The 18,819-nt window shown below is 40.8% G+C and overlaps 1 protein-coding gene across 1 annotated transcript in view; it reads right to left on the reverse strand.

The window, feature by feature from the left end:
• LOC126248866 (uncharacterized) overlaps nt 1-18,819 on the reverse strand; it is a 351,682-nt gene that overhangs the window by 139,626 nt on the left and 193,237 nt on the right. Inside the window, exons 2-3 of the mRNA XM_049950308.1 lie at nt 9,395-9,448; nt 2,278-2,460 (exon numbers count right to left, since the gene is read on the reverse strand). Of these exons, the coding sequence (XP_049806265.1) occupies nt 2,278-2,460; nt 9,395-9,448 (237 nt within the window). The remainder of the gene's footprint in view (nt 1-2,277; nt 2,461-9,394; nt 9,449-18,819) is intronic.

Below are 18,819 nucleotides of genomic sequence, written 5' to 3' on the forward strand. Positions count from 1 at the left end.
CGATTGTTAGTCCAGTGTCTTCTTAGTGCGCCACCTTGTTCGGTCCATAGTCACACTCAGCATTCATGGAAGGTAGAAAATGTAATGATTCAATACGCCGAGCTTTCAATGTTGAGAGAACGTTTGAAAACTTCCTCTAGAAGATAATTAACATTCATCACAATGCGAAAGTGGCAGGGTTTGAATGCTATCAATTGTTATAGCCAATGCGGTCAGGGCACTCAAAACGTGTTTTCCCAGAAGTAGTCTTGCATAGTGTCTGTCGGACTCCAGGGGGTAGAGTGGATAGGCGCGGGGCGGCGAGGGGTGTAACTAGTCGTTAAACGACCAGCAACAATGGCCAAAGGCGGTACACCACACCGAAACCTAACTACAATAGCCCGGCAGGAGCCGAGAGGAAAGCTTCGCGGCCGGCCGAAGTGGCCGTGCGGTTAAAGGCGCTGCAGTCTGGAACCGCAAGACCGCTACGGTCGCAGGTTCGAATCCTGCCTCGGGCATGGATGTTTGTGATGTCCTTAGGTTAGTTAGGTTTAACTAGTTCTAAGTTCTAGGGGACTAATGACCTCAGCAGTTGAGTCCCATAGTGCTCAGAGCCATTTGAACCATTTGAAAGCTTCGCGGTTTCGCCACGCGAAACTCAGGTCATTGAACTAAGCAGGAATCTCGAGTAGCTAACAGCAAAATTAGCGAGCCCTGCCAAGAGAGGTTAGCTCAATAGAGCGAGTCTGTGGGGAAAGATAGAGAGCCGAACAACTATGAACATAAAGGAGGAAAGCACGGAGTTGTAACAAGAATGTAGATGGGGGAAGGGTCATTAAAATATCTACCAATGAAAATCAAGCTGTGAGCCAGAGGAGACAACTAAGTTTCCGAGCCGGCCGAAGTGACCGAGCGGTTCCAGGTGCTTCAGTTTGGAACCGCGCGGCCGCTACGGTCGCAGGTTCGAATCCTGCCTCGGGCATGGATGTGTGTGATGTCCTTAGGTTAGTTAGGTTTAAGTAGTTCTAAGTTCTAGGGGACTGATGACCTCAGATGTTATGTCCCATAGTGCTCAGAGCCATTTGAACCATTTTTTTTTTTAAGTTTCCGAAGTTTTAAAAATTGGTCACCAAGAATGACAAAACACATAGCATCTGCTGCCAACAGTAATCACTTAAATGCTGAATTCAGTTCCACAAACACCTTGATGACTTGGCCGCATGCCACTAAGTGGAGTCGTCCACAACAATTTTCCTGTCAGTATGGCTGATGGGGACGTGACACATTTCCGTTTGAACGCCACAGCAATGTTAACATAAGCGCCACTGTAGTCAAGATCTTACAAATTGCGAAATTGTTACACACTACCCGTAAAATAGAGCCTGGCAAAGCACCCAGACTTCGATCTATACTTTTTAAAGCTCATATATTCCATAATGATTATTTATTACTCGTTTGAAAAAGGGAATGAAAGTCAGTGGGAAAGGATACATTGTATCAGATTTGTTGATGACATCGTAGTAGTTACAGACTCCGAAAAAGAAATAAAGAGAGTACTGTAGACCCTATTAAATACTCTTAAACTATGGAAATTAAAAGTGATCAAACGGAAAACGAAAGTAATGGTAGTACGGAAAAACATAGAAGATTGACAAAACATGCATTGACGACTAAGATAAAAATTTAGCACCAAACATATGATTGTAGATGTCAAAAAAAATTTGTGAAAAAAAATTGTTGATCATAGTTCTTTACGGAAGTAAAAGGTGGACTCTGGAATAATTGGAAAGAAACCAACTCGAACGGCTGAAATGTAGATATAGCGGAAAATGATAAAACCTGTTGGACGGAAAGAAAAGCAATCCTTTGTGTCTTAAGGGAAGTCAATGAAGAGAGAAGATTATTAAAAGAAATGGAATAGTGAAAAATTAACTTTACTGAACATATCATCAGACACAATACTTCCGTCGTTAGCATTCTTGAACGGAAAGTGCTAGGAAAGAAAGGAAAATGACGGCCTAGAAAGAAATGGCATTGAGAAGATGTGGAACTGAAACGAACAGCTAGTGACGGAAAAGAGTGGTTGTATCGACAAAGCATTTGCATCTAAAATATTCACATATAAAAATAAACCAGAATGACATAGAATTGGTGTTACTCATTCGGTTATACTTCAGATTCTCTTAGGAGGAGTACTTTATGTGCCTTCAAAGCACGACATACTCAGACGAAATCATGGCTCAATGGTGAGCGTAAAATCTCGCTACATATATCTGTGACAGGCGGAGGGGTACTCACGGGCACTCCGGCAGGCAGGAAGCGGTCGAGGCTGGCCACAGGGATGATGAAGCAGTCCCTGTTGAGAGTCGCCAGCGTCACCGGCTCGGCGGGCGCCTGCTGCTGCTGTTGCTGCTGCTGTTGTTGGTGTTGGTGTTGCTGCTGCTGCTGTTGCTGCGGCGAGACCGTGTTGCTGAAGCTCACCTGGAACGTCACCCAGTACTTCAGTCTTGTTGACCATTGCTCAGTTGAGATTCCATACATCATCTTCAGTCTTCTACATGCAGTTAAGGGGGGTGGGACGTCAAACGGGCCGACTTGAAGTAGGAGAGGCACCACAGGACATTTTAATTTCCACTGTCTATACTTTTACACATAAATACATAAAACTTTGTCAGAATGACCAGGAAGAATTCAGGATTCACAATCATAGCAGTGGAAGTTCAAAAACATACCAAAATAATTTTTTTTTACATGTGAAATTTCATAATTTTTTCACTTACTATTGGCTGCATGAAAGAGAGATTCTGCGATGATTTTGCACATCATACAAACCATACTTGTAAGTGTATGAAACTCTAGAATTTATTTAATTTATGAAAAAATGAATGATCTGTTACATAAAAATCTCAAATTTTACACTTAATTATCTCAATGTTTACCACAGTTTTTAATAGATATAGAAAATTCTAGAGTTTCATACACCCGTAAGTATGGTTTGTATACTGTGCAAAATTCATCAAAGAATATCTCTTACTTTTGAAGAAAAGTGCACCTATAGCAATAAATGCAGCAAATAAGTGAAAAAATGATGAAATTTCACGTATAAAAAATATTTTGTTACTTTTTTGAACTTCCACAGCTATACGTCTGAATCCTGAATCCTTCTTGGTCATGCTGACAAACTTTTATGGATTTATTTGTAAAAGTATAGACAGTGGAAATTAAAATGTCCTGTGGCGCCTCTCCTGCTCCAAATCGACCAGTTTGACGTCCTACCCCCTTAAGTACATTCTAATACTGTAGATTCAAACCTAAATAACATATTATCAATATATGTGGTACCTAAACTGTATCTTTTATCTTTTTATTTGATTACTGAAAGTGCGTAAATTGTACAGCACGAGAATGTTGACGAAACGTGTAATTTCTGTTTGAAAAACTTATTGAACAACACATATTTTGACGAGTTGTCAGTTTGGCAATGTCGTATGATCTCTCAGGTCTTCTCGACGTGAAAAAGTTAATAGTGAGTTTCCATTTTCTGCTCCATATTTCGACTACCGACCCAGCCATCTTCTTCAGGTGCTGCGAGTATTATTGTTATGAGTACACGCTGCCTGCACTCCAACCAGACTGTGAGCTATTGTTCGTCTCACGCCCTTATTTACAGCCGAGTTCGATTCCAGATGTCCACTGAGTCCTTTTATGCTCTTTTGTTTTACAGAGCATGTACTGATAGCAATTCAAATCCAAATTCCCACGGTGTTTTTCAGCTCAGATGAATGAGATGGTCGGCGAGATTTTAATAAATTGAGTGCCGGACCCCAAGCGTTATTTAAACTGAAGCCCCATCCCTGTTTATTAGGTTTTCTGACATCTTTATTTCGACAGACTCCCTAATTATGTTGTCCCGGAAATTTGGCGTTTGAAGCACGATGCTGGTTTCATCAAATTTCATCTCATGATGATATCAAGGCAGTGCTCGGTGACAGCTGCTTTGTTTGGCTGTTTTCAATGGGTGTGTCGCTGATGTTTCTTGCATCTCTCCTTGACGGTTCTGACTGTATTGTATTGTATGTTAACTGGAGGCCTAGAAGCGACGGATAGGCTCCGTCCTCGCCGCAGCCGCAGCCGCAGTGATCCACAACCCCACGATGGCTACCGCAGTCCACTTCACCCCTCCGCCGCCCCATAGAAGACAGAGGGGTCGGTCGTCGAAATATTGTGCAGAAAATAGAAACAACAGATCGGTTGAACACCCGGAAGCTCACTATTAGGCACTGCTGACTGTTCTTGAGCGACAAAAATACGTTGCAACGCAGCAAAATAGAAGAGATTTACTTGCTGATGATATCTCTTCCAACATAAACACTATTTGAACACTTTTTTTATAAGGTCTGTTCTGTACAGATTTTTCAATTGATTTTTAACTAACTTCCTGATCAGCTAGAGATCTGAAACTTTCAACATACAGTCTATTAAGTAAGAGCGTGTTCAGGATTACACAGATGGTAAAAGATAATGTTCACAAAGCATTAGGGGTTTGAGTCGCGTTTATAAAAGGTGTCTGATGCCGATTGCTTGACGTTGGTTTATCGACAGAAATGAAAATTGGGTACTGTAGGAGGGCAATTATCCGAAGTACTTCAGAAAGCTTTGCGGCTACTGGAAAAAGGAGAAAGGTGTTCGGGTACTGGACTGGCTCTCAAAGTCGCCGGACGCTAATCCTATTGAAAATGTTTGGTCTAACGTCAAAAAAGTTGTTAGGAAAAAAGATCTTCACTTTGAAACAGCTGTTAACGCGAATTTGACACATCTGGAGGTCCCTTCCATGTGAATATGTGGAAAACTTCTGTTCAAGCATGCCTCGGAGATGTCACGCAATTATCGACGCTGCGGATGACTATACATATTATTAGCTGTAGTTGCATTTTCCTTTGTTTATATATGACGTATGTATATGTTTTAGTTTGTTGTCAGATACATTTCTCCACTGATTAACTCGACCACGATCTTACTCAAGAGACTGTAGCTCAGAACTGGGTGATAATGCGATATTACCTCTCTTTCTTGTCTAGTGTGCGGCAGAGGATTCCTTGCGTACCACTGTTATTTCCCCCTTTCCTCTTCCAGTCGCGAATGCTTCGCTAGCTTCCGTGTGAGTTCGATTGCCTTTTAACTCTTACCTTCACGGTCTTCTTGCGAGATATACGCAGGAAGAAGCCAACATATCGTTTGACTACTGAAGAGAAACTGAAATAAAACTTAAATGTACCACATATCTTTGTTGTTGTCTCATCCAAATGTTTGAAAGCGATTGAAAAATTTCACATACACAAGACTAAAAAGCAGAAAATAATTGTGTAATAAAACCTTTTTTATTTTACACGGTTTTTAAACGTAGTAAAAAGTAGAAAATGTTTATCCTAACCCCATACAGATTTTTAACCATGTACAGATAATCCTGAAAATTTGTGTTTGTGAATTTTAATAGTTATGACAATGCTTCTAACATCTAAAACGAAAAATGTGGAGCACATGCAACAGATAATAGTAAGGAGTGTAGAAAGTAGGTGTCATTGATAAAAATCATACAACAATTCGTATCATTTACAGTACAGTAAAATTGTTAGTGTCTTAGGTGAACTTTCATGCACCAGTTATCTGTTGGTTGCGTCCTATGGTTTTCGTTTTAAATTTTACAAGTATTGTCATAACTACTAAACATTCACAACGACACATTTTCAGGACTATCTGTATAGGAATAGGAATCAGTATGGGTCTAGGAGAAACTTTTTTCTTCTAGGTAGTCCTTTTAGAAAACGTGTTCAATTAAATAGTTTTTTCATTTAAATGACTCTCCTCCTTTTATCTTGCCTAATCCACATACAGTATTTACCCATAATGTCAAAATTCTTTTGCAGGAGGTTTTTTTCTGATCCTTATTGGTTCGAGGCCAACTTAAATTTGATTGGCGACCACGATATACTGTACAGAAATATTTTACTTAAGGAAGTATTCAAGTTTTAAGAATTGGGTAAACCACATGCACTCAAACCTTCGACCCCACTAATAAGCGCTTGATTCAGGATTGTTATATCACATTTTGAAGCCGTATTTTCTTCTATATAAATAACATTTTCTTCTTTCAGTTCTTTTTAGTTTAGGAAATACTAATATCCAAAAATATTAGTGCCACATAAAACAAAAGATTATTAAAATTTTAGAATGTTAACCATCCAAAATTCCTGTATTGCCATTTTGTAGCCTCAAGTTTTCAGTTGATAAAAGAAATGTATATTATTGCTTGGCAAAAACTGTTACTTAATGAAATATGCCAAATATAAGATTCTGTCTCTAGAATAATCTCGCCTGTGTTTCTTGGAAAATGCGGGAGAAATATGCTCATTCAAAAATCCTTTCATGAAAGTAGATCTTAATATAACAGCCATTTAAAGAATTCACAGTCAACAGTTAAACAAAATAACTGATAAGTAACGCGTACAACAATGCTTACAACTTCTGTCGTTTATGTCATTATTAAAAATAAAATTAGTCTGTATTTTAACTTTTGATATTGTCTGTAGAAAATTTATAATGCTAGTCTTTAAATATGCATCATGAACAATGCCGTAAGTAGTAGTTAGATAGTCAATCAGACATGTTGTGGAAGTCGTCTTTTGAGCATACACTTTCGGACATTCACTGCAAGTCACCGCCATGCTAAAGTCATGTTTAGTCAGTGTGAGTCCCCTCCAGCAGTTACGTACTCATAGAACAGTACTGGAGTATTGTTAATTGCCACTCATACAAGCAGATTAGACTCCATCGAGTCTATGCAGGTTACTGGCCTGGTTCTGTGATAAGTTAGGAACAGTTTCAACTGCAAGCTGACCATCATGTGAATGGTTCTGAAAACAGATGCAATTAACCTGCAATTTAAATTTGTGAAGTTTCACCTTGGTTACTGGAAATACTTACGAGCATATGTTTTACCGTTAGTTGAACCACAAAGAGGACACCGCACGTACATAAGATCAATGATATTACAACTTGTGAGGTAAAGTAGACCAAGAGACCCTGGTCAAACTTAGAAGCGAGTAACGTAGACAAGAAATGGTGGTTGTAACGAATAGTAGGCATAATTAGTAGCGTTATTAATGGGGGAAGATGCCAATACCCACATTATGACAAGTTCAAGCGAACATGGGTTCGCTCGTACGTTGAACACAAGCGCCAGAGGCAACTTCAACTTTACAACTGCTACAGTGAAATGTCGACGGAGTACTACAGCCTTCATTATTCAAATTGTACCTTGACCACTCAGTAGCTTAAAATACTTTCGATTTCAGAAAACAAGCGATTTCAGTCAAATCTAAATTTATAGTTAGGTGTAAACTTTTTGTATCTGCCTGCAGGTAGTTTGTCCTGATTAATAGTGGCATACAGGAGACATAATTGGTATCGAATTCAAAATGTGCACCTAAGGAATGAGTTATTAAATACGAGCCCGCATGTTTATTAGTTCTGAGCTGAAGTGCAAAATGGTTCAAATGGCTCTGAGCACTATGGGACTCAACTGCTGAGGTCATTAGTCCCCTAGAACTTAGAACTAGTTAAACCTAACTAACCTAAGGACATCACAAACATCCATGCCCGAGGCAGGATTCGAACCTGCGACCGTAGCGGTCTTGTGGTTCCAAACTGCAGCGCCTTTAACCGCACGGCCACTTCGGCCGGCCGCTGAAGTGCATATTAATGAGAATTACCCAATATGGTACCTGACAACTTATATATGAAATTACGAAATGTGTTGGAGCACAAACGCAGTTGGCATTGCTTTCTCTAATTTCAGTACCATGTATTTGGGTTTGTATGACTGCGAACCGTAACTGAAGTGTCTTTATGCTGATGCAAATGTGTGAAGGCTTGTGTTTCCCTCTGCGATCTTGATTACTGTGTTTCGTATGTTGAGACCTTACTGCGTGGTATAAACACGGCGAGGTGCAAATACATGTGCTCAGTGATCAATATTTTGCCTGATGTACTCTATAGCGATTTTTCGGTGTTTAAATGTGTTATGCTGCTATTTTGTTTACGTATTTTATTTTGTTCATGTACGAATACTGTGTCTTGTGTGGTACGCAACAAACTGTGATTACTTAGGTCAGTTCCAGTTAATTATGAGGAATGGATAGATTATTGAAGGAAATTAAAGTTTAATGTGTTGCAATGGTGGTGGTATATTGCGAGTCTGACACGCAGGTAGTGTTAACGGTTCTCTATATATCCGTTTGTCTATTTTTTGGACAGTTCATTGTGACTTTAGCACGGTCACTATTTCTCGTTTCGTGAACTGCAGAGAAAGGTCATATTTTGCGAAAGCGTGAGAAAAGCTGATGAGAGCTGTTCCGATATAAGATCTACGCCGAATGACGTAGCAGCTGAGGCAAAGTATACACATTTGATAGATGTCAAGTCGAAATGCCATCTCCAGATTCGGATTTAATTTACGTAGTTCCACTTCGTTTCCCTCTCCCATATCAAGGGGAGACGAGCTTGCGACTATTGATAAATTATCATACCGCAATGTTACATATACTATCAAACGTCTAAAATGACACATCAACATTAATGCTAATACCATGATCGAACCTAGATTTCCTGCTTTTCATCAGCAGTCGCCTTAACTATGAGGCTCTCCAATTTAGTTGGGCTGAAAAGCGAATTTTTATTAGTAATATTCTGTACAGGAAAGTTTTTAATTACTGTCCGTAGAAATGTTTTATATGTTTCTAACGTCTCTAAACTAAACGTTTACAATTAGTTTTGCTTACATTAATTGGAAGCTCCATGTATATAACTTCCCACAGAAAAGTATTGTTTTCGACTAGAGTTGACTAACAAAAAATCGGTATCGGAAGGCGAATACGTAAGTCTTGTATACCAGACATGTAATACAAGTTACACGCGCGCTTTCTCCTGCAGCTTTGTCAAACTGATGTAACACACTGATAAATTTGCTGTCGATGTGAAGTTAAACACTAGAGACAAACAACAAGCACTTATTTCTTGCACGCCCATTAACCCATGTGACAGTTTAAATTAATTGGTGCATGCAAAAAATGCAGATTGACTTGACGGCTGTGCGGTTAGTGACAATCCATAAATCCAAGGGTATACCTTAAGATCACCTGTGGCCTTAGTTTCTTTTCTGTAGGTAACGTGACTATAATCGCTGGCAATCTTTTTAAAATGTTAAAAAAAGAGTTACACTGTGGTTCGGGGTTACACGTTAAGATTTAATTTCCCTTATAACTGACTGAGTGAGTCACTTCTCGGGTTAGAGGACAGTAAGGGCACATCAATTCGAACAGGACCATGCCCAGTAAAGCGCTGTTACGTGCAAACAAACCTTCGGACTGTGGTCAGCTTTACGTATGCACATACTACACATCTTCTTGAACATCTGCAACAAAGGAAATACTTAGTTCACTATCCCCAAAATACGAGCGTGTATGTCAAATCATTTGTCCATCATGATTTTCACATTTTTAACCCATAAACAAAAGTGGGATCGTACTTTTTCACTCTCAATAAAGAAGTATGTTTACTTCTTGTGAGAAGCGTTTGATTAATGAAAAGACATGGATACACAATTAATGAAATATGTTTCGGAAAATATATTGCTGTAGTTCGAAGAAAGGTATAAAAGCGTCAGCATTGAAAAAAGAAAGCTAAAGGTTGACAAGAAGTCTGTCTTAGTCTAAAAGGATGTCGTCCACACCAGTACGTGGACGATGGGACAGTTCTGGTTGGTTGGTTGATTTGGTGGAAGGGAACGAAACAGCGAGGTCATCGGTCCCATCGGATTAGGTAAGGATGGGGAAGGAAGTGGGCCGTGCCCTTTCAAAGGAACCATCCCGGCATTTGCCTGAAGCGATTTAGGGAAATCACGGAGAACCTATATCAGGATGGCTGGAGGCGGGTTTGAACCGTCGTCTTCCCGAATGCGAGTACAGTGTGCTAACCACTGCGCCACCTCGCTCGGTGGACAGTTTTGGGTAGAAGCAATGGTATTTCAGTGCCTGCAATCATCTGCTTTATGTATGTGGCAGACTCAGGAATTGGTAATATATGCGATGCTTTTAGCGGATGAAGAGCAAAGAATGTATGTTACTCTCTTTGAGTAATACGTCTGCCGTGTACGAATATATGTACCTATCGCTGTTGTCGTATCCACAGTGAACGTAATCATGCCGAACTGTAATAAGGTGCACGACATATTATTAAAATAGTAAACAGCTGTTCATGAGCACCATTAATTCTTGGCGTGCTCTCGTTTGAGTGCCGTATCGAGGGTTAGAAGAAAGCTATATTTGAATCACACATTGCGCAGAAACCTCGGCCATATATTCCAAATCGGAGTTTCCTACAGTCTGTTTTCAGTTGATAGGAACAAATTTCGTGAGGGAAAGGGAAGAAAAGATTCGAGTCAGAAAATTGTATGAAGTATGATATCCGCATTCCAGTACGTTTTGACTGAAGCTTACGAAAGGTGTCTGATGATGAATATTCTAGGTAACTGAATTTTAGCTTAGATGGTGCACTGGACTGTGGTTACATAAATTCCAAGAATAGTCAGGGAACGTACAAATTCCTCCCATACATATCGTATGAAATCAGAGAAATTCTGGTCTTTACTGAGAGTTATGAACGAAAGCACACTCAGCACTGCTGTAATATTCTACAATACTTATTATTTATTTCACAAAACGGTTTTCGGCTGCTACACCATTAGCAGGTGTTGAAATGGTGGATAACTGTGCTGTCTTTCCACATTTAGTTGCATTGATTGACTGTTCCGTCGGTTCTTGGCAAAATATCTTATACATTTGTGAATGAAAACACACAAAACATTGGGGTAAAGTTTGGAAGGTAGGAGACGAGATACTGGCAGAAGTAAAGCTGTGAGGACCGAGCGTGAGTCGTGATTCGGTAGCTCAGTTGGTAGAGCACTTGCCCGCGAAAGGCAAAGGTCCCGAGTTCGAGTCTCGGTCGGGCACACAGTTTTAATCTGCCAGGAAGTTTAATATTCTACAATATCATTTATTTATTTACTTATTTTTCCGTGCAATTAAATGTGCCAAAACAGCACAGTCATCCGTCATTTAAACACCTGATGATGGCGTAAGAGCCGAAAACCGGTTTGTGAAATAAATAATAAATATTGTAGAATATTAAAGAAGTGTTCTGTGCATTTTCATTCATAAATGTATGAAATATTTTACCAAGAACCGAGGAAACAGTCAGTGAACGCAATACTGAGATTTATCGACAGGCGTTCTTCCCGCACACCATTCGTGAACAACGAGCAAAGGGAAGAAATGACAGGAGAAAGCAAAGTGAACTTCGCCACATGCCATAAGGCGGCTTGTAGAGCATAAGTGTAAATTGGCATTTCTGTTATGGCGAAGCCTACTCTTAGCCAGCTTTCGTCATTGCCGAAGCCACAAGCCACATTACTTTGGAAATGAATGAAACTAAGTGCGACTGGGATACGGGAAAAAGGCTAACAACAGACAAACCGATCCATAATTTACGAAGTAGGCAAATATTTGGATTAGTTTTACTTTCCTGGAACTCTGAGAAATACTGCACCGGCTCAGTTGATTCAGTCTCTATCAGCAACTCACATCTCTGAAAATAAATATTTTGATGGGGAATAAACTATAGGCAGCATTCGTGTACAAAGCAATGAAAACAGAAACAACAACGAAGCTACTAAAAGTCTGCTTACTAAGAAGTTCTTTTCTACGTACAAGAAATACAGGCCTGAAATCTATAAAAGTTTGCTTACTAACAGACCGCCTGAGTGTGGCTCAACGAAGGGAAGTGGGTCCTGGCAACGTGAGCACCACACTGGCTGTTATTCTTCTGAAAGAAGCGGATGGTATTCGTAAATTTGTGGCAAAGAATAAACAGAAACGGGATACACAATAAAAAAATATATCCAAGTCTCACTACACCTGGAGTTGCCCAAAAATGAGTGTCTGTCCTTCTAGGCAGTTAATGCGCTTGGGCTACCTATATCCACAATTTATACGAATTCTGAATTACTTCAAAAACATTTGTTACCAGACTCCATCACTGGCGACAACGCATGACTTGTGAATACGCCAGTTAATAGAGCATGCTGCTTATTGGATATGAATATAGCCGGTGATGGTCGTAAACTGTGAACAGATAAAATGATTGAATGTAGCAATGAATTTATTAGAACATCTTATTTTAGTGAAAACTAAACATTTCTCGTCGAAGTACTGTAGTTGTTTGCTTCAGCTGTCAATTGCTGGACTAGCGTCACGCGTTTATCTGGTGAGAGTTTTATTGATATCCTGATGTGCACAACGTAAATCACTTCCTCCCATCAAAATTAGTTTCAACCAACTGCCCACCTATCTGTTTGGACTTAAATTGTACTTCACCTTCAAAGAGATTGCGAAACACTGCAGCAACATCAATAATCGTAGGACATATATTTTCCTTCTAAAAAACGTTTGGAAAATCCTTGCTTTATTATGTTTACTACGATGGTTTGTGCAGTTTAAGATTGAAATATTAAGCAATAAAAAAGGTTTTAACTAACAGATATGGGACTGTCGCTTTGGTTGCACAGTACATATACACGGCAAGCACTTATATTGGTCAGGGTTTTGCGCTCACTGAGATCTAATCATCGTGTAGAACTTTGGTAACGCTGAGCTTTATTAGCGTTATGCTAAAGTTATCTAATAAATAATTATTTGTCGAAACAATTCATAAGTTACAATATGTATTAAGAATAGGAAATAATAATAACGGATTACAATAACTCACTTGGTCGTGGTTTGCAGATTTCAGATATGGATTTATATTTCAAAGAGGACAGGTGATAATGCCAGCGGAATCAGACGGAAATTCTAATTACAGCAAGAATTTCAAGGAGCAAAGACTCAATTGCTGTTTTCACATAAGAAAAATCTTACGACTTAACGAGTCGGACTGGGAGACGAAAGTCGTAGATAATGAAAGACTACTGCTCCATAAATGACCACTTTGCCACTATCCGGTGTAACAAATGAGTGCGTGGATCAGTTTTTCTGCATCGTCTTGGGGTACCCGCGTAGCGCGGGGTGCAAAACTTACTGGCTGAAAAATTTACAAATTTCAGTATAAAGTGGACCATCTTAAAAATTCAGGTGACACTTAGATCGGCGAAAATTTTAAACAGAGTTTATTCCACCAAAATGGATCAGAAGGATCATTCGAAAGCAAGGAGTATGTACTTGATATAAGCAGGCGTGTGAGAAAATATCAATAATCAATTCCGCAGAATAGTAAAGTTCATACTCAGTTCAGTTTAAGACAAAGTACACCATTAGTTTACAGAAATTCGAACAGCGTTCAACAGTTCCTTTCCTATCATCAAACTAACCTCATTCTTAAATGCTCAGCATGATTCGTAATTTGTAGTAAGTCGCACTCATGACTAACACAGAAATGTTTATGAGTACCGAAGGACGCTAGCAGTGAATGCGTGTGAGCCGCCGCCCAAACCGCCATACGACACGACGACCCGCTACTACTGAGTTCGCAAAACAGTGTTCGCTCTCTCCATAGAACTGACTGACAGGGACGTAGCAAGGTAGTCTGTCCTCTGGTGCGGAGTTTTAGCTTGTCACCCCCCCCCCCCCCCCCCCCCACCACCACCACCACCACACCGCACCCCTAACAACTTCCCAAAACATCACACAATTTTTTATGGAGAAGCAGATTTTTATGCTAGTGGTTAAGTAAGTGTACTGTTAACTATTTTGAAAAGAGATTTTACTAATTGAAAAAACACATTTTATAAATAACACAGTTTAATTTATTATTAATGAAGCAGTACAACTAACCAAAGGTCTTCTTTGCGATAGACGACTTTAATATCTACATCTACATCCACATCTACATCTACATACATACTCTGCAAGCCACGGTACGGTGCGTGGCGGAGGGTACGCCGTACCACTACTAGTCATTTCCTTTCCCGTTCTGTTCGCAAATAGAGTGAAGGAAAGATGACAGTTTATACACGTCCATATTAGTTCAAATTTCTCGTATCTTGTCCCCATGGTTCTTAAGCGAAATGTATGTTGGCGGCAGTAGAATTATTCTGCAGTCAGCTTCAAATGCCGGTACTCTAAATTTTCTCAACAATGTTCCTTGAAAAGAACGTCACCTAACCTCCAGGGATTCCCATTTTAGTCCCGAATTATTTCCGTAATACTTGTGAGTTGTTCGAACCTACAGGTAACAAATGTAGGAGCCCTCCTCTGAATTGCTGAATTGTTTCGATCTCTTACTTTAATCCGACCAGGTGCGGATCCCTGATGTGGTGTCACCGCCACACTTGCTAGGTGGTAGCCTTTAAATCGGCCGCGGTCCGTTAGTATACGTCGGACCCGCGTGTCGACATTATCAGTGAATTGCAGACCGAGCGCCGCCACACGGCAGGTCTAGTCTAGAGAGACTCACTACCACTCGCCCCAGTTGTTCAGCCGACTTCGCTAGGATGGTTCCCTGCCTACATACGCTCTCATTTGCAGAGACGATAGTTTAGCATAACCTTCAGCTACGTCATCTGCTACGACCTAGCAAGGCGCCATATTCAGTAATTAGAATGAATTCTGAACAGACAATCTTGTGAATCATGTACCGTCAAGAGCGACATTCATCATTAATGGATTAAAGTTAAGTATCAAATTGATTTCGTACGCTTTCTGAATTCTCATTCTTTGTCATGTTCCAGACCTCACGTCAGTATCGTTCTTCCCTCCTCACGCCAGCCTGCGTGAGCTAAAACGCGTGCATTTCGGCCTCCTCTAGAATCTTAAAGGTATACAAACAAGACATTCTTCTTTTGGAAAATTGGTAGCTTACAGAAATATTCTTAATGGTGGAATTCCTGCGATGAGACTATCTTAAGAAGTTTCATCATAACTCTCAGCTAAACTTTGTACCATTGTGGATCGCTTCGTTTCTTGGGTTTTAATCCGATTGCTGTACTCTAAAACAGCAAAAAGGTCTTATATACGTTCCATGGTTTTGCAACTTATGTCATGTACATCTAAATCTACGTGACTAGTCTGCATCTTAGAATTAAGTGCCTAGCGCAGGTTTCATCGAACCACCTTCAAGCTATTTCTCTACCATTCCACCCTCGAAGAGCACGCTGGAGAAAGGAACACTTAAATCTTTCCGTGCGAGCTATAATTTCTCTTACTTAATTACAATGGCTATTTCTTCCTATCTAGGTGGGGGGCAACAAAGCATTTTAGCATCCGGCTAAGAAAGTTGGTGACTGAAATTTCGTGAAAAGATCTCGTCGCCACGAAAAGCACCGTTGTTTTAATGATTGCCTCTCCAACTCACGTACACTATGTGATCAAAAGTATCCGGACACTCCCAAAAACATACGTGTTTCATATTAAGTGCATTGTGTTGCCACCTACTGCCAGGTACTCCATTTCAGCGACCGCAGTAGCCGTTAGACACCGTGAGAGAGCAAAATGGGGCGCTCCGCGGAACTCATGGACTTCGAACGTGGTCAGGTGATAGGGTGTCACTTGTGTCATACGTCTGTACGCGAGATTTCCACACTCCTGTACATCCCTAAGTCCACTGTTTCCGATGTGATAGTGAAGAAGAAACGTGAAGGGACACGTACAGCACAAAAGCGTACAGGCCGACCTCGTCTGTTGACTGACAAAGACCGCCAACAGTTGAAGACGGCCATAATGTGGAATAGGCAGACATCTATCCAGGCCTTCACACAGCAATTCCAAACTGCATCAGGATCCACTGCAAGTACTGTGACAGTTAGGCTGGAGGTGAGGAAACTTGGATTTCATGGTCGAGCGGCTGCTCATAAGCCACACGTCACGCTTGTAAATGCCAAACGACGCCTCGCTTGGTGTAAGGAGCGTAAACATTGGACGATTGAACAGTAGAAAAACGTTCTGTGGAGTGACGAATCACGGTACACAATGTGGCGATCCGACGGCAGGTTGTCGATATGGCAAATGCCCGATGAACGTCATCTGCCAGCGTGTGTAGTGCCAACAGTAAAATTCGCAGGCGGTGGTGTTATGGTGTGGTTATGTTTTTCATGGAGGGGGCTTGCAACCCTTGTTGTTTTGCGTGGCACTGTCACACCACAGGCCTACATTGATGTTTCAAGCACTTTCTTGCTTCCCACTGTTGAAGGGCAATTCGGGGATGGCGAGTTGCATCTTTCAACACGATCGAGCACATGTTCATAATGCGCAGCCTTCGGCGGAGTGGTTACACTACAATAACATCCCTTTAATGGGCTGGCCTCCACAGAGTACTGGCCTGAATCCTATAGACACCTTTGGGATGATATGGAAAGCCGACTTCGTGCCAGACCTCACCGACCGACATCGATACCTCTCTTCAGTGCAGCACTCCGTGAAGAATGGGCTGCCATTCCCCAAGAAACCTTCCAGCACATGTTTGCACGTATGCCTGCGAAAGTGGAAGCCGTCATCAAGGCTAAGGGTGGGCCAACACCATATTCAATTCCAGCATTACCGCTGGAGGGTGCTACGAACTTCTAAGTCATTTTCGGCCAGGTGTCCGGATACTTTTGATCACATAGTGCACCATATCCATGATACTCTCTCCTCTACCTCGTGATAATAGAAAACGAGATGCCCTTCTTTGAACTTTCTCGGTATCCTCCGTCAGTCCTATCTACTGCAGATCCCACACGGCGCATAAATATTCCAAAACAGGGGTACAAGCGTAGTGTAAGCAGTCTCTTTAGGACACTGTTGCATCTTCTAACTTTTCTGCCAATAGATCACACGCTTTGCTTAGATTTCCCACATCAGCTATGTGATCGTTTGAGTTTAATTTATTCATAATTGTAATCCCTAAGTATTTAACTAAATTCACAGCCATTAAATTTGCGTGATGTATCGTGTAACCAGAATTTAGTGTATTTCTTAAAGTACTTTTGTGGACGACTTCACATTTTTCATTATTTAGAGTAAATTGTCATTTTTCACACCATACAGATATCTTTTATAAGTAATTTTTTAGTTGGTTTTGAGCATCTGATGATCTTACGACGTGGTAAATGGCAACATCATCTGGAAACAATCGAAGAGGGCTGCTCAGAGTGTCACCTAAATCGTTTACATAGATTACGAACAGTAGAAAGCACATGAAACTTCGTTACCGAATGTCAGATATCGCTTCTTTTTTACAGGATGACTATCCGCCAGTTACTACGAACTATGAGCTTTCTGACAGGAAATCACGAATCCAGTTGCCCAATTGTGACGATACTCCGTAGGCACGCAATTTGATTAGAAGTCTCTTTCGGGGAACGGTGTCACAAGCTCTTTAAAAATGTAGAAATATGAAAACAATTTGAGATCCTCTGTCGATAGCACACATTACTTCATGAGAATAAAGAGCTAGTTCTGTTGCAAAAGAAGGATATTTTCTGAATCAGTGCTATGTGCCAATAATCTTTTTTTTCGAGGTAATTTATATTTTTCAAGAACAGTATATATTCCAAATTCCTACTGCATAAACGAGAGCAGTGATATGGGTCCGTAATTCAGCGCATTACTCCTATTTCCTTTCAGGAGTGTTGGTGTGACCTGAGCAACTTTCCAGTCTTTAGGTACGGATCTTCCGTCAAATGAATGGTTGTATATCATTGCTGTGTATGGAACTATTGTATCAGCATACCCCGAGAGAAACCTAACAGATATACAGTGTGGACTGGAGGACTTGCCTTTATTAAGTGATGTACACCGAAGATATCTAATTCTAAGTTAGTCATGTTGGCAGCTATTCTTGTTTACAATCATAGAACATTTACTACATCTTCTTTGGTGATGGAATTTTGGGAAACTATATTTAGTTCAAATGTGTGTGAATTCCTAAGAGACCAAACTGGTGAGGTCATCGGTCCCTAGATTTACACACTAGTTAAACTAACTTATGCTAAGAACAACACACACATCCATGCCCGTGGGAGGATTCGAATCTGCGGCGGGAGAGGCCCCGCAGTCCGTGGCGCCTCTAACCGCGCGGCCACTCCGCGCGGCCTCTATTTAGTAACCCCGCTTTAGTGCCATTGTCATCTGTAACATTAACATTGCTAACTTGCAGTGGAGATATTAATTGTGATTTTTCGCAGGTGTACTTTACATACTACTAGAATCTCTTCGGATTTTCTACCAGATTTTGAGACAGGGCTTCGTGCCACGCGGGGTAGCCGCGCGGTCTAGGGCGCTTCAGCATAGTTAGCTCTGCTTCCCCCGTCGGAGGTTCGAGTCCTCCCTCGGGCATGGATGTGTGTGTGTGTGTTTTGTCCTTAGCGTAAGTTGAAGTTCGATTAAGTAGTGTGTAAGCTTTGGGACCGACGACCTCAGTAGTTTGATCCCATAGGAACTTACCACACATTTCCAAATTTTCCAGTGCTTCGTTGTGGAAACTTAAAAGCGTCTCACGCTGAAGTCCGCTGTAAATTTCGATGTTCAATAAAACGCCGCGAAGCTTGGAGATTTTGCGTTCCTTTAAATTTGGCATACTTCTTTCGTTGCTTCTGCAACAGTGTTTTGACCTGTTTTGTGTACCATGAGGGATCGGCTCTGCCTCTTTTAAAATTTATTTGGTATAAATATCTCAAAAGCTGTCTGTACTATTTCTCTGAACTTATGTCACATCCGATCTACAATTACGTAGTCAGAGAGGAGTGGAAGCTTTCGG

The sequence above is a fragment of the Schistocerca nitens genome, chromosome 3, assembly GCF_023898315.1.
Source record: "Schistocerca nitens isolate TAMUIC-IGC-003100 chromosome 3, iqSchNite1.1, whole genome shotgun sequence".
In the NCBI taxonomy this organism is placed as follows: Eukaryota; Metazoa; Arthropoda; class Insecta; order Orthoptera; family Acrididae; genus Schistocerca; species Schistocerca nitens.